Consider the following 14,406-nt stretch of genomic DNA (forward strand, 5'->3'; position numbering starts at 1 on the left):
AGCCAGTCCGGAACAGCGTCCGCATCCTTCGCACCCCCGAGAGCAACGAGCCCTGTTCATCGCTGGGAGGACTCGGATCGGCCGCGGAGACACCAGTCGCGCAGGATCAGGAAAGATCTCGTCGCGGGATGTGGGTTCTGTGGCAATTGGCTCAACGGCGCTAGGCTCAGCGGCGATCGACGGCGAGGAGCCCCAGACGACCGTCGAGGCGATATGCGATTGTGGATCCGCTCGAGATGGATCCCCGGGTGGGGCGAGCGATCCGTCGGCATCCTTCTCCGAAGGCACCACAACCAATGTGTAAGGGGGTGTGCACGAGCGGCTGTCAGGCCCGAACCCACCTCGGTGGCGACACCAGGAGGATCCTCCCCTCAGGAATAGAACCCCCCCCACCCTCTAGGATTACTGGTATAGACCACTCAGGAAGGAACTATATTCAGGACGCGGACATCCAGGTTCCTATATCTGTTGCGCGGAACACTCCCATTGATGACAAGGGGTAGTGCATACACCTGTCGGAGATATTAGCCATCTAGAGAAGCGAGTGCGCGACGCGCCAGGCAAGCGGGTAATAGTAGTCCAGCGCATACATGTCATCCTTGTCGGATGTCATCGGTGATCGTATTGGGAATCAAGGTTGTTGACGACTAAATGGAAGGCAAAAGATCGAGACTCGATACGAAATCATGGAAAGGCGGTATCTGGTGGCAGTACTGGCTGTTTGCAGTGTTTGTCACAGGTTACATCATTATTTATGCCAATGTTAATCATCTGGCCATTCTTCCCATTCTATAGCAGATAGATGTTTTTTCTTTCTTTACCAGGAATATCAGTGGCTATAAAGTATACTCTAGGATGGTGTAGAAGTTGACCATATAATAACTTTGATCGGGGGCGCAATAAAGAAGGAGTCTGGTGGTGCGGTTGCCATAGACAACACGAGACAACGATGTCATCTCTCCCCACTCCAGATCCAGATCTGCCATCTCGGCTTCGTCTTCATCACTACCTGGCCCTCTCCCATGCCCTAAAGAACCGCTAGTAATAGTAACTTGTCACATCAACTCTCACTTGATTCAAAACGACCGAATTACTCCGCTATCGCATGTCAAAATGCCCACCACACGCCGCCGTGGAGGCAACACCCAGGCGAGACTCTCATTTGGCTCCCAGTCCAGGGTCAGCAAACCATCTGCGGCCCAATCGACGACATCCCAGAAAGCCAAAAATCTCGAACCCATTGCCTCTACGATCTCCCGCACCCCGTCGCTTGAAAATGTGTCCGGATCGGAGCCCGCGCCAGACACCCCCACCGAGCCCTCCCGGCCGCCGGTCGCGGAGTTGGCCTTGAGGCAACAAGCCCAGGCGGAATTGCAGCAACCTCTGTCGGAGAAGGACAAGCTGGCGCTGAAGATCACGCCGCAGCAGATTGAACAATACTGGAAAGCAGAGGAAAAGAAGCGACGGGGACCCCGAGGTCAGTACTACGGCGGAGCACACCGACCGCCCTGTCTGGTGGAACGAGCTGACCGTTGGATGTTTGATGTTTCTAGTCCACCACGAGGACCTCTCCCTGCAGGAACACATTCTCCGTCACTTTGACCTCTCTAGTCAATTCGGGGTACGTCCCCGCTTTCCCCTCCCCGAGGCGTTCTCATGCCGTAGATAGCTGACGTTCGTGTAGCCGTGTATCGGAATTACACGATTAAAACGATGGAGGCGGGCGGATTCGTTGAACCTGAACCCGCCGATCGAGGTTCTCGCTGTGTTACTCGACGAGGAGAAAGGTGTTAGCCAGAGGGCGTATGTGGACGAACTCATGTCCTGAGGGTCTTATTAATATGGTGGCGCTGTTTCTTCAGTGGTTTGCAATAATTTATTTTTGGATTAGCAGGGCGTTATTTGTTTGCGACGATTCTACACTCAACCATGATGTACTATACCCAGACTGGAATGTGTTCCCAACCCATGGTCATCCCGAAATCTTGACTCTCTCCCAAGTTAATTCTACTCGTCACAGTGTACGGTGTCTAGGAATAGCGGGGACTAATGTTCTCGGCTCCCCCGAACCTAGTGCGTCAACATTCATTTGAGTTGGCCATGAAATGCGCCGGTGGTGCAGGAGCCACAACGCAGGGGGTCACATTGGGCGATCGATTTGATGTGATTACCACCGAGGACTATTTGCCTTGGATCGCTTGATCCCTTTGTTGGACCTGTACAACTGCATTGCTACCTCGAGAACCTATCAGCAATGATCCGCAGTGGTAGATGCTACCACCGCGGCAAATAAACCCTATTGAGGCGGGGTCTAGACAGACCCCAGCGTTTCCAAGATTCCGTAATGGCTGAATAGCATCATCACCACCGCAAATTAGGTCAACCCCTCTTCTACTCAGAGGACGGAGATGGTCTGGACTGGCCTCCCTTGCAGCTCTCTTGTCGTAAGCAGGGACAGACGCCCCCTCCACAGAGTTTATGGGTGCTTTCCATCTGCTATTGGTGGAGGGATTGTATGGCATGGCCTCGTCCCACGGATATCAACCTCCCTCTTGTGCCGATTGGAGGGTCACGTCTTACATTGCTAATGTATATGACCGGCCCAACTTTAATCAGTATGTGAAGAGGTCAGTTGCTGGTGATGAACCAGTTCCAGACGACCGGCTGCTCAGGGACTTGGAGTCAATTCTCTGGGAACTACTTCCGATTCGCGTCGATGGAGATTCTCCCAGCTTACATGCAGCCACGTTGAGCCCTAACCACCTAGTAGGATTGATGAGCCCTGGCATACCTCGAGTGTAGTATATACCATCTTATATTACGCTGGATACTCTGGCCATCCCCGCATCGGATACTCCACACAAGTGCCTGTGATGATGCCTGCAATGCGCGTCGATGTACCACATACGGTCAGATTGAAACTCTCGAGGTATGAAGCATACGTATGCGGGCTACACAGAATCCTATCTGACAGTCCCTTGCGTAGACGAGAAGTCATCATCTCTTCTCCATTCTATCCTGTCTACCTTGATCTGGTAGGTTCTCACTCGAAATAACCTTGGCCATATGTACTGGTCAACATGTGAGGAATCAGGGCAGGAACTCATCATGTGCTCCGGGGGAAACTATAAAGCGAATCCGACCACTTTCTCTTCTCCTTCTCCTTCTCTCTCTCTCTCTCTTTCTCTCTCTCTCTCTCTCTCTTCTCCATACCTCCTTCTTCACTTCGTTCGTTAATCCATCATTCCAAATCAACTCAACGGTCGTTTCAGCCATAATCTGTATTCTACTAGTCCCCCATTATCTCTAACTTCTTAATCTCTTGTCTCAATCTCGGTTGTTTCAATATCACTTCTCACCATGAAGTCTCTTCTCGCGTTCGCCTCTGTCCTAGCGGCGGCTCTTGTGTCTGCCCAGACGTTGCCGGACATCCCGGGTTGTTCGGTGAGGACATCCTACCTTAACGTATGTCTTTAACTAACCCACGCATAGATGCAGTGTTTTCTTGATGCTCTGATGAATGACGGCTGTCCGGGACTGATGGACTTTGGCTGTCATTGTCAGAAACCCGAACTCGTCAGCAAGGTCACGCCCTGTGTGAAGTCGTCCTGTGGGATCCCGGAACAGGCGAGTGAGTCTTCTCCGCTCTATTCGGCTGTCAGCAAATGCTTGGTTCACTCACACTTTATTAGCGGTGTCCGACGTGGTCATGAAGCAGTGCGCCTCGGCGGGCCATGCCATTTCGATCCCACCGGTTGGTGAGGCGACGCCCACGGCTACCGCAACCAGTTCGACCGACACTGCGTCCAGCTCGGTCTCACCCCCATCCAATACCATGTCGTCGTCTGGAACGGGAGCGGTCACGGAAACCCCGTCGGGCGCCGGGTCGATGACACTACCCACGGAATCATCCACAGGGGGTCCCCAGCCCGGCTCGTCCAACACGGCCTCGCCAACGCACAAAACGTCGACCTCGTCCACTTCGTCGACCATGCCAGGGCAGACCCATTCTGGCGGCGCCGCTCCCCCGGTCTTTACTGGCGATGCGACACATGTCAAGCACAACATCGCGGGAGTTGCGGCTGCGGCTGCCGCCATTGTGCTGTTTTAATGGTCCACTGTTTGAAACGGTCGTTGATTGTGACCAGGCGTCGTATTGTGATCAGGGAATTGTGATTCTTAGTGTGAAAGCACAAGATGAATAGCTGTAATATGGAGATGGCTTCGGAGGATACTGCAAGGGATTGAGCTGGCCTGGTTGATACCATCCACTAATCATGGGTAATATTATTCTGTATTCCATCAGATCGTGCACGTAATTTCCACGGCGTATGGGCAATTCCTTGTCATTGGAGTATACATCCTAGACATGAAGTACACCGGACAGTCGAGTGCACAACATCGTACCCCTCGCGATCCCTCGTCGTGCATGCAGGTCCCTCAAAACGACATGCATGCGTCCACGGGGCGGTCAGCCCCTGTCAGCTGAGAAACCACGTCCACGATTGATACACAGGGATCAAGTGTAGCATAGAAAGGTCACATCAGCGAGGTTAAACTTTCCACCAAAGTGGCACAAAGACCGACAAACCGGGTTTCTATTCCTCAGCGAACCTCCCATCCAGCCCCGTTCCCAGATCAGCCAACTGACACCCCACGACCCCCCACAACCCCCCAGAATGGATCCCAAAGAAACCACGGCCGAAGAACTCTTCAACGCCCTCGGTCAACAATACGAAGACGCCTTCGCCGATGACGTCGAGCTCCGCACCCTCATCCACTCCGTCGTCGCCCAGCTCCCGCCCGCCTCCCCTGTCCTCGACGTCGGTTGTGGAACTGGCCGTCCCGTGTCTGACATCCTCGCCCGCCACGGCCACTCCGTGCATGGCATCGATGTTGCAGAGGAGATGGTGCGGTTGGCCCGCGCCCAGGTGCCAGGATCCTTCCACAAGGTCGACATGAGACGCTATCGTCCCCCGCATTCGTTTGGTGCCGTGTTTGCCATCTTTTCCCTGTTTAGCTTCCCGCCGGCGGATGTCGTGTCTATGGTGTATCGCTTTGCGGAGTGGTTGCAGCCCGGGGCGGTCTTGGTATTGGCTGTCGTGACGAGTGATTCGCTGGGTGATGGGGTGGGATACTACGATGGTGTTTGGGATTGTATGCGGGTTAGGAGACCCTGGATGGGTGCCGTGACGGTGGAGACGCTGTTATCGAGCTCACGGTGGAAGAACCTACTGGTCCAAGTGGGCTTGACTTTGGAAATGGAGCAAACGTACGATTACCTTCCTCGTGGTCAGAAAACAGACCAGAGTGGTCGGCATCATTTGCTCGTTGCTCGGAAGACAGGCCTTGACCCGGTGTTTGGGCCACATCCTGTCCCGAAGGAGTCGGGCGTGGGGTCGTGGAGACGCGACGAGACAGCGTGGCAGATCCTGCGGGACCGGCTGTTTATCGACGTAGAGGGCAATGACATGCGCGATATCGTTCAAAGAGGTCGGCGTGTTCTGGATGTCGGTGGGGTAGTACGAGGTGGGTCATCACGTATATCCTTCGATATATTTTACGGTGATAGCTATGCTAATCAGGCTCCCAGCCATCCTAGCAAATGGCCCTTCCTCTACGGGGATAGTTGAAAGCATCCAAACGCTGTCCCAAACACTCCCTTCCCCAGACCAGGATTATGATATTGCCGTCTTATACTTCGCTCTGGACTGTGTGTCGGACCGAGCCCGATGCCTGGGCGAACTCGCACGCGTGATGAACCACGCCGACCCGAATACAACAATAATCATCATCCAAGGCGCGCCGGAGAATACATGTGTACAATTGCTAAACTCGCGGTGTGTTCGTCTAAGCGCGGACTCTCCTCGTCCCATCCACCAAGGCTGTCTTTTGCAGACGGCACGGGATACGCTCGCGCATATGGGGTATATCAGTGAGAGGGTGCGACGTATCAACAGCTCTTATGTATTTGAGGAAGAGGATGTGACTCGTAGGTGTGAGATTGCTGCCGATGCGTTGACTCGATCGTGGTATCACGACGATCCGAACCAGTCTCAGATGGAAGAGGGACTCGTGGAGGATTTGGGGTCCATGTCCAAATGGGAGTCGGGACTGAGAAACCAATTAGCTGTTCTCACAGTACGGCCTGCTTAAATCATTTCAATCTAAAATGTATGGAGGAGATCAATGTCAGGTCCAGCAGGAACAAACTCGTCGTTGAAGTATATACTTGCAGCCTCAGGCAGAAGCCTCGAGCGATCAAACCAGACAAACTGCCAACAAACACCACAACAGCACATGACCCACCCGTGACCGCACCTGACCACACCTGACCGAGCCTCGGCGTCACTCTGACATCCTCATCGACCGGGTTGAATCCGTCAACATCGGATGACATCCTGCCTCCTCCCTTTTTATTTAATTCCCTCGTATTGTTACTCAATATATGTCCATTGGTTGATGAACTGGTTTCATCTGTATTGCCATTACCTTGACTTTCGGTCTAGATCAGCGGTGTCGGGGTAGATGACGTTATCCCTTGCTGAACCATTCCATCAGCCGAGCCTTGCTTTCTCCTACTCCATCTATCCCTCCCAGACTGGGTCCCTTTCCTTGAATCCTCTTCAATAATATTGTTATGAAGTGAAGACATAAAGACCTTCGATTCCTTCGATTTCGTTTTGGAACGGTTTCCCCAACCATGCGGGGACTCCACATTGCTCGCGTCCTGGCCGGTCTCGGCACGCTCTTAGTCCCATCGTTAGCTCAGGGCGAGACCCCCGTTCACGAAGCCGGTCGCTGTGCGATCCGGGGCCACTGTGGGAAACAGTCGTTTTTTGGTGGAGAGCTACCCTGTGCCGATAATGGCCCGGCGAAGGAACCTGACGCCGGGACGAGGGAGAAGTTGGTGGGCCTCTGCGGCACCAAGTGGGAGGAAACAGCGGTGTGCTGTGTAGAGGAACAGGTGAGCCCCACGCGAGCGATGGGATGGGCGGGATTGTGGGCCATACTAATATGGAGTCTCTAGGTGGATGCGTTGGCCAAGAACCTGAAGCTGGCCGAGGGCATCATCTCGTCGTGTCCCGCCTGTCGGGAGAACTTCTTTAACATCTTTTGCACCTTCACCTGCTCTCCCGACCAGTCCCTGTTCGTCAACATCACCGAGACCGACGATGCAGGCAAGGGAAAACGCCGCGTCACCGAGCTGGATAATCTCTGGTCGGAGGAGTACCAGAGTGGCTTCTACGACAGCTGCAAAAACGTGAAGAATGGCGCGTCGGGCGGAAAGGCGATGGATTTCATCGGCGGAGGCGCGAAGAACTACCAGGGCTTTTTGAAGTTTCTGGGAGACAAGAAGTTTTTGGGCAGCCCCTTCCAGATCAACTATGAGACCGACCCCGGGCCCGATGCCGACGGTATGAAAGCCTTGCCCGACCACCCCAAAGCCTGCAATGATCCCGACAAGGCGTTTCGTTGCTCTTGCGTCGATTGTCCGGACGTCTGTCCGGAACTGCCCGCCGTGGAAACCGATGAGCACTGTTACGTCGGCCTGCTACCGTGCCTCTCATTTTCGGTCATCCTTATGTATTCGGTGTTCTTACTCTCCGTGGTCGCGGCGACCAGCTACTTCACGTACCGGGATTGGCGCCATCGCAAGTCCGACCGCGTCCGGCTCCTGCAGGACCCGGATTCCAGCGACGAGGAGGACGAGGGCGACATCGTCTACGCGGGAGGCTATCTTGAGCAGTCGCGAGGTGAATATAAGTTGAACTCGACGTTGGAGAGTTTATTTAGCCGCATTGGCGGCGCGTGTGCCCGGTTCCCCGCCCTGACCACCGTGTCTAGTGTAGTGGTCGTGGGGCTCTTGAGCCTTGGGTGGCTACGGTTCGCAGTGGAAACCGACCCCGTGCGGTTGTGGGTGAGCCCGACGTCCGCGGCTGCCCAGGAGAAGGCATATTTCGATGCCAACTTCGGCCCCTTTTACCGGGCCGAGCAAGCGTTTCTCGTGAACGATTACGGGCGGGTCCTGAATTACGAGACCCTGAGCTGGTGGTTCGACGTGGAATCTCGCGTCCGCCGCATGATCTCCCTGGAGCGTGAGCAGTCTCTGGACGAGATCTGCTTCAAACCCACTGGTGACGCTTGTGTCGTTCAGTCGCTGACCGGATATTTCGGCGGGTCCGTCAACAACCTCGACCCTGAAACCTGGCGCGACAGGTTGCAGCACTGCGCGGATTCGCCCGGTGACGTCAGCTGTCTCCCGGAATTCGGCCAGCCGCTCAAGCCGGAGTTGATTCTCGGCGGCTATGAAGACACCGGCGATGTCTTGGACGCACGGGCCCTGGTGGCGACCTGGGTGGTCAACAACCATGAGCAAGGCACCACCGCCGAAGCGAACGCCATTGACTGGGAGAACAGCTTCAAACGGATCTTTGAGGTGGTCCAGGAGGAAGCCCATGAGAAGGGCCTGCGCGTCTCGTTCAACACCGAAGTGAGCATTGAGCAGGAACTGAATAAGTCTAGCAACACGGACGCCAAGATCGTCGTTATCAGTTACGTGATCATGTTCCTCTACGCCTCCCTGGCCCTGGGCTCCGTCACCGTCACCTGGCGCTCTCTCCTCTCCAACCCGTCCAACGCATTGGTCCAGTCCAAGTTCTCCCTGGGCATTGTGGGAATCGTCATTGTCTTGATGTCCGTATCCGCTTCGGTTGGGTTGTTTGCGGCTGCGGGTGTCAAGGCCACCTTGATCATCGCGGAGGTGATTCCGTTCCTCGTGCTTGCGATCGGCGTAGACAATATTTTCCTAATCGTCCACGAGTTCGAGCGCGTCAACGTCAGCGACCCCGACGAAGAGATCGACGTGCGGATCGCGCATGCGGTGGGCCGGATCGGCCCCAGCATCTTCCTGTCGGCCGTCACGGAGACAGTGGCCTTTGCGCTCGGCACCTTTGTGGGAATGCCGGCAGTGCGGAACTTCGCCATCTACGCGGCCGGTGCCGTCTTCATCAACGCGGTCCTGCAGATCACCATGTTCGTCTCGGTCCTCGCCTTGAACCAGAAGCGCGTGGAAAGCCTTCGCGCTGACTGCCTCCCCTGCCTGACCGTGCGCAAGGCGCAGTCTGGCGCGCCGGGAGACCCCCTCTACGACGATTTCGAAGACGAGGGCATCCTCCAAAACTTCATCCGCAAGATCTACGCACCCTTTCTCCTCGAACGCCGGGTCAAGGCGGTCATTGTGATGGTCTTTCTAGGAGTCCTGACCGCTGGGTTGGCTTTGATTCCGGAAGTAGAGCTGGGACTGGACCAACGCATTGCCCTTCCGAGCGACTCGTACCTTATCCAGTACTTCGATGATATGAACGCGTATTTCCAAAGCGGGCCCCCGGTGTATTTTGTGACTCGGGACGTGAACGTGACGGAGCGGAGTCACCAGCAGCAGTTGTGCGGGCGGTTCACCTCCTGCGAGGAGTACTCCTTGCCATTTGTGCTGGAGCAGGAGTCCAAGCGACCCAACGTGTCCTACATCTCCGGCTCGACCGCTAGCTGGATCGACGACTTCTTCTACTGGCTCAATCCGCAGCAGGATTGCTGCGTGGACGATGGCAAGCCCTGCTTCGAAGGCCGCAACCCGGCATGGAACATCTCCCTGCACGGCATGCCCCAGGGCGAGGAATTTGTGGACTATGCGCAGAGGTGGTTGCATGCGCCGACGGACTCGTCGTGTCCGCTGGGCGGCCAGGCTGCGTACAGCAACGCGCTCGTGGTGGACCCCGAGCGGCGGACCACGGTGGCCAGTCACTTCCGCACGATGCACACGCCGCTCCGGACGCAGGAGGACTTCATCAATTCGTACAAGTCTGCGCGACGCATCGCGCGAGGCATCTCAGAGGAGTTCGACATTGATGTGTTCCCGTATGCCAAGACATACATCTTCTTCGACCAGTATGTGTCGATCGTGCCGTTGACGGCCGCCCTGCTCGGAGCTGCCGTGACGATTATCTTCGCCGTCACCACGGTCATCTTAGGGTCTGTGGCGACCGGAGCGGTGGTCACCGCCACTGTGGTGATGATTGTCGTGGACATCATCGGCACGATGGCCGTGGCGGGAGTGTCCCTGAACGCAGTGTCGCTCGTAAACCTGATCATCTGCGTGGGCATCGGGGTGGAGTTTTGCGCGCACATCGCGCGGGCGTTCATGTTCCCAGCGGAAGGCGTCATGGAGATGGTGCCGACCAAGTTCCGCGGCAAAGACGCTCGGGCCTGGGCAGCCCTAGTGAACGTCGGCGGCAGCGTCTTCAGCGGAATCACGGTCACGAAACTGCTGGGTGTGTGCGTGCTCGCCTTTACGCACAGCAAGATCTTCGAAATCTACTACTTCCGGGTGTGGCTGGCGCTGATCGCGTTTGCGGCGACGCATGCGCTGATCTTCTTGCCGGTGGCGTTGAGCTATTTTGGCGGCGAGGGGTACGCTTATTAGAGTACCATACAGGATACAATGGAGTTTAGGTTGGATTGGGTATCTAAATTTGATTTTACCAATACTACTATGGGGTAGAATACTACTAGAGTAAAATGTCGCATCTATGTATCTAGGATGTACATCAACAACGAGAAAAGAGTATAATTATTTAGCAGCACCCGCCTCATCCGGAGGCGCCAGCTCCTTCAGCGGCGCCGGAGTCAAAATCCGCCTAGCATCGATCAACGGCGCGGCCGGATTCAACTCCAGCCCAAACCCAGGCTTATCCAGCACTGACACGTCCAAATAGCCACGTACAGGAATCGGCTCGTTCAGGAACAGATTCCCAAACACGGGCTCGACAGTGCGTCCGTCGGGCGAATTTGCCAGATACTCCTGGAACGGCGTATTCGGCTGCGACACCACAAAGTGGTACGAGTAGGGCCCCGACGCGTGCGGCACAACGGCGATATCATACGCCGCCGCCAGCGCAGACACCTTCAGCAGCTCTGTCAGTCCTCCCACCCACATCACGTCCGGCTGGACGATATCCAGCGACCGTCCCTCGACCAGCCTGCGGAACCCATACCGCGAGAACTCGTGCTCCCCCGTCGTGAACCGCGCCGTCGGGTGCGCTCGCTTCAGCAGCGCGTGGCCCTCCACGTCATCCGGCGACAGACACTCCTCCCACCAGTCGATGTCGATCCCCGCCGCTTCGCACCGCTTTACCAGCTCAATCGTGTACCCCACCGTCAGCGACATGTAGCAGTCTACGCGAAGCGGGAAGTCCGGCCCGACGCTGTCGCGCTGCTGGCGGAGGTAGGCCACGTTCTTGCGGAGTCCCTCGATGCCCTCATCTGGTCCGTGTGGCAGCGCCACCTTGGCCCCGGAGAATCCCATCGCTTGTGCGGCGCCTGGCTGCGGCCCCGTGCAGTAAAAGTCGAGTCGGGACCGCGTCGCACCCCCGATCATCTTGTACACGGGCTCCTGGCGCACTTTGCCGACGAGATCCCACAGCGCGAGGTCGATCACCGAGATGACTGCCACGGGGAGGCCCTTGCGGCCGTAGAACATGGACGCGCGGTACATCTTTTCGAAGAGGTCGTTGACGTCGCGGGGGTCTATCAACACCAGTTATTAGTTCCTTTCTTTCCTCTTGCTCGTGAATCCAAGGAATGGATGGGATGGTGTTGAGAGACATACCAGCCCCCAGCAAGAACCGCTCAAAATGCTGATGCACCAGCCAGCAAGCAGGTGGACCCCCGAACCCCGTAGCGAATCCCTTCGTGCCATCGGTGGCTTCGATCTCGACGCAGAAGGACCCCAGCACGTTGATCCCCCAGGATGTGCGCGAGCCTCGGTATTGCGGCCAGCGGGTCATTGGGGTGGAGATGTCGCTGTCGACGAGCCAGTGGCCGCCTTTGACCTACTTCATGTAAGTATATGATGTCTTGCGTGGGTCGAACGGACTGATAGGGGAGGGCACGTACATTGTGGTAGTCGCCGCCGGAGCCGACTCCCTCGATGATGAAGGACCGGATCTCCTTGATGCGGGGGAATGGGGATGGTGAGCCCATGGTGAGTCCTGATTTATTCGCAGAATTACAATCAATAGACAAGATAGTATAAGAGGAAAGAAAACAAGATGGAGGGAATCGTCGCATATTTGAACGACTCCATCGTGGGATCGATTTACCCCGACATGGAGGGGTTCGGGTCAGTTGCCCCCGAGATTCCCCACAGTCTGGCGAGATCATCGCGATGGCGATGAGATGGGGTGGGGAGATATCTGGTGTCCCTCGGCCCATGTGAATGTACGCGGGGCTAGAGAGCTTCAAATTGAATATTGGTTCGTCATTGGACTGGGATTTGGTATGCTCAATTCAACCAGCGCAATGGATATCATAATCGTCTATATACACTAGGTACATCTAGACAGGAACAGAAGTATCGCCAAATTAATACCAATCAAACAACGGAAAACAAGTCCCAAATAATACCACAACAGGCTACAACTTGGCTCTCTCCTTCCACTCCTTCTGGAGCTCCATCTCTCCCCGCACACGAGAGTGCGCACCCTGTTGCAGCAGCTCATCCACCTCCGCATCCGTCAGCGTCACAGCCTCGTCCCACGGGATTGACCGTTCCGAGCGCAGCTTGTATGCAATGTAGGTCAGAGTGTCCATCGGCCGGACCGTGCCTGCCACGGCGCGGCGGCAGAAATCCGCCATGCCGTCGTAGAAGCGTTTCCCGGCGGCGGTCTTGATCATGAGCAGCGCGAAGCAGTGCGGCATGCCCTCGAACTGTTCGACCGTCACGGGCACCCCGGCCGAGTGCATGCGTCGGGCTAGAACTAGTGCCTCGTCCGTTAGACCCTCCTCGCCGACGCCCATAAACACGGGTGGCGCTCCTGCCCAGCGCTCGGGAGGCGCGGTCAGCGGCGACACGAGTGGATGTAGGACGGCGTTGGCGTTGACGAAGAAATCGACACGCGGTGGTTTGCAGGGCCACACGTCGTCGGTGGGAATCGGCAGCGGTCGGAAGATGGACTCGGGGGACTGGGCGGGCACGGGTAGGTAGTCGAAATGCGCGTTGCGTGTACTCGAGGGCAGACACCGCATGATGTCGCACCAGGGCGAGATGGTGGCTACGCCGCCGGGAGTCTCAATAGGGATAGCCTGCCCGTGGAAGTGCACGGTGGGACACACTCGACGCAGGGTCAGCAGCGTCTGCAGCAGCACGAGGGACAGGTTGCCCCCCGCGGAGTCGCCCGCGAGGATGATCTTCTTCGCGGGGACGGGGGCGTGAAAGGAGCCCGGGGGCGGGGCGATGAGCGACAGATATGCGACGAGCGCATCGACGAGCGCGGCGGGGAACGGGTGCTGCGGCGCCAGACGGTATCGCACCGACAGCACGGGAGCCCCCGTGCGCTTGGACAGCTGTGCCACCGGTACCCGATGAGTGCAGGGATCCATCAGGAAGTATGCACCGCCGTGGAAGTACAGGATCACGCTGTCCGACGGGGCCTCTGCCCGTAGCGCGTCGAACTTGGCGTCCTCCGGGATGTCAGGCAACGGCTCATTCTTGTCCACACCATTGCGATAGCCCGTCCACTCCGCTTCCACCGGTCCCACCCCGGGGGGATCGAAAGTCTCCCCACCCGATTGTAGATCCTCAAAGGCTTTGCGCACGGCGTTGCAAACGTCCTCCCCGGGCGACGGGAGGGTCACCTTGGACACCCAGATGGGACCCTTGATGCCCGGGTCGCGCATCGCCCCTTTCTGCTGTTTACTGACGGGGATCATAAAATTCATGAAGGATCGAATGACGGCGACGGTCAACTCTGTTCGTAGATCTTGCTTGCCCGCGACGGGCGACAAGCGTATGCCATGCCATAGCGTGATCTTCAGGAGCATGGGGATCCTCACCAGGATGGCCTGGAGCAGACCCAGCGGCGTGCTAAGACTCATTATGGGCTATTTCTGCCACCCACCAGAACAGGTTGGTCGTTCTGTCGACTGAAAGACGTCCGACGACCTGGTCAACGAGGAAAACTACCCCGGAGTCGCACCGCGCCACCGCAGTTTCGTCCATACTAATAAGTGGATCCGGCACTGCGACGGGTTGCCTCGGTTCCGAGGATGTCTCCGCTTCGTCCTTGAGCCCCGCTGCTAGGATAACTGCAGCAATTCGTTCTCCGTCGAATTGGCGCGTGATTATTGACCACGATCCGACCTGAGCGCGTGTTGATCGTGATCGTGACGCGTTGTCGAGAATGAAGATGAAGATTGATATTTGAAGTTTTTCAGGTCGAAAAAGGCACCCCTTGTCAAACCAGCCAAACACCCGGCCTCAGGCCCTCACCCCACCACGTGACCTTATCGGGCCATTCTTCGTCTCCACTTTTTGTCTTCTTCTCTTTCTCCACTTCTCTTGTCTTG

General features: G+C 56.5%; 6 protein-coding genes across 6 annotated transcripts; 4 read left to right on the top strand and 2 right to left on the bottom strand.

Annotated features, from left to right (window-relative positions):
* Positions 1-709: 709 nt before the first annotated feature.
* On the top strand, positions 710-2,011 carry P168DRAFT_135190 (putative DNA polymerase delta subunit 4). Its single transcript, XM_024832714.1, has 3 exons — positions 710-1,477; positions 1,554-1,621; positions 1,685-2,011. Exons 1-3 carry the CDS (start codon positions 1,114-1,116, stop codon positions 1,826-1,828), a joined length of 576 nt encoding a protein of 191 aa, XP_024694707.1. The 5' UTR covers positions 710-1,113; the 3' UTR covers positions 1,829-2,011.
* A 1,349-nt stretch (positions 2,012-3,360) lies between these two features.
* P168DRAFT_317611 (CFEM domain-containing protein) lies at positions 3,361-4,111 on the top strand (the record flags this gene model as incomplete). The annotated part of the gene is made up of 3 exons (XM_024840121.1): positions 3,361-3,444; positions 3,493-3,631; positions 3,693-4,111. 3 exons carry the CDS (start codon positions 3,361-3,363, stop codon positions 4,109-4,111), a joined length of 642 nt encoding a protein of 213 aa, XP_024694708.1.
* Positions 4,112-4,679: 568 nt separating this feature from the next.
* Positions 4,680-6,156, top strand: P168DRAFT_317612 (S-adenosyl-L-methionine-dependent methyltransferase; the record flags this gene model as incomplete). Its single annotated transcript, XM_024840122.1, has 2 exons — positions 4,680-5,529; positions 5,594-6,156. 2 exons carry the CDS (start codon positions 4,680-4,682, stop codon positions 6,154-6,156), a joined length of 1,413 nt encoding a protein of 470 aa, XP_024694709.1.
* Positions 6,157-6,703: 547 nt separating this feature from the next.
* ncr1 (sphingolipid transporter NCR1) lies at positions 6,704-10,483 on the top strand (the record flags this gene model as incomplete). Its single annotated transcript, XM_024833372.1, has 2 exons — positions 6,704-6,967; positions 7,031-10,483. The coding sequence occupies 2 exons, from the start codon at positions 6,704-6,706 to the stop codon at positions 10,481-10,483; spliced, it is 3,717 nt and encodes a 1,238-aa protein (XP_024694710.1).
* A 147-nt stretch (positions 10,484-10,630) lies between these two features.
* P168DRAFT_232980 (enolase C-terminal domain-like protein) lies at positions 10,631-12,042 on the bottom strand (the record flags this gene model as incomplete). The annotated part of the gene is made up of 3 exons (XM_024833352.1): positions 10,631-11,586; positions 11,669-11,891; positions 11,956-12,042. 3 exons carry the CDS (start codon positions 12,040-12,042, stop codon positions 10,631-10,633), a joined length of 1,266 nt encoding a protein of 421 aa, XP_024694711.1.
* Positions 12,043-12,474: 432 nt separating this feature from the next.
* P168DRAFT_267115 (putative lipase/esterase) lies at positions 12,475-13,935 on the bottom strand (the record flags this gene model as incomplete). The annotated part of the gene is made up of 1 exon (XM_024835015.1): positions 12,475-13,935. The coding sequence occupies one exon, from the start codon at positions 13,933-13,935 to the stop codon at positions 12,475-12,477; it is 1,461 nt and encodes a 486-aa protein (XP_024694712.1).
* Positions 13,936-14,406: the final 471 nt, after the last annotated feature.

This window comes from Aspergillus campestris, assembly GCF_002847485.1.
Source record: "Aspergillus campestris IBT 28561 chromosome Unknown P168scaffold_4, whole genome shotgun sequence".
Taxonomy (NCBI): Eukaryota; Fungi; Ascomycota; class Eurotiomycetes; order Eurotiales; family Aspergillaceae; genus Aspergillus; species Aspergillus campestris.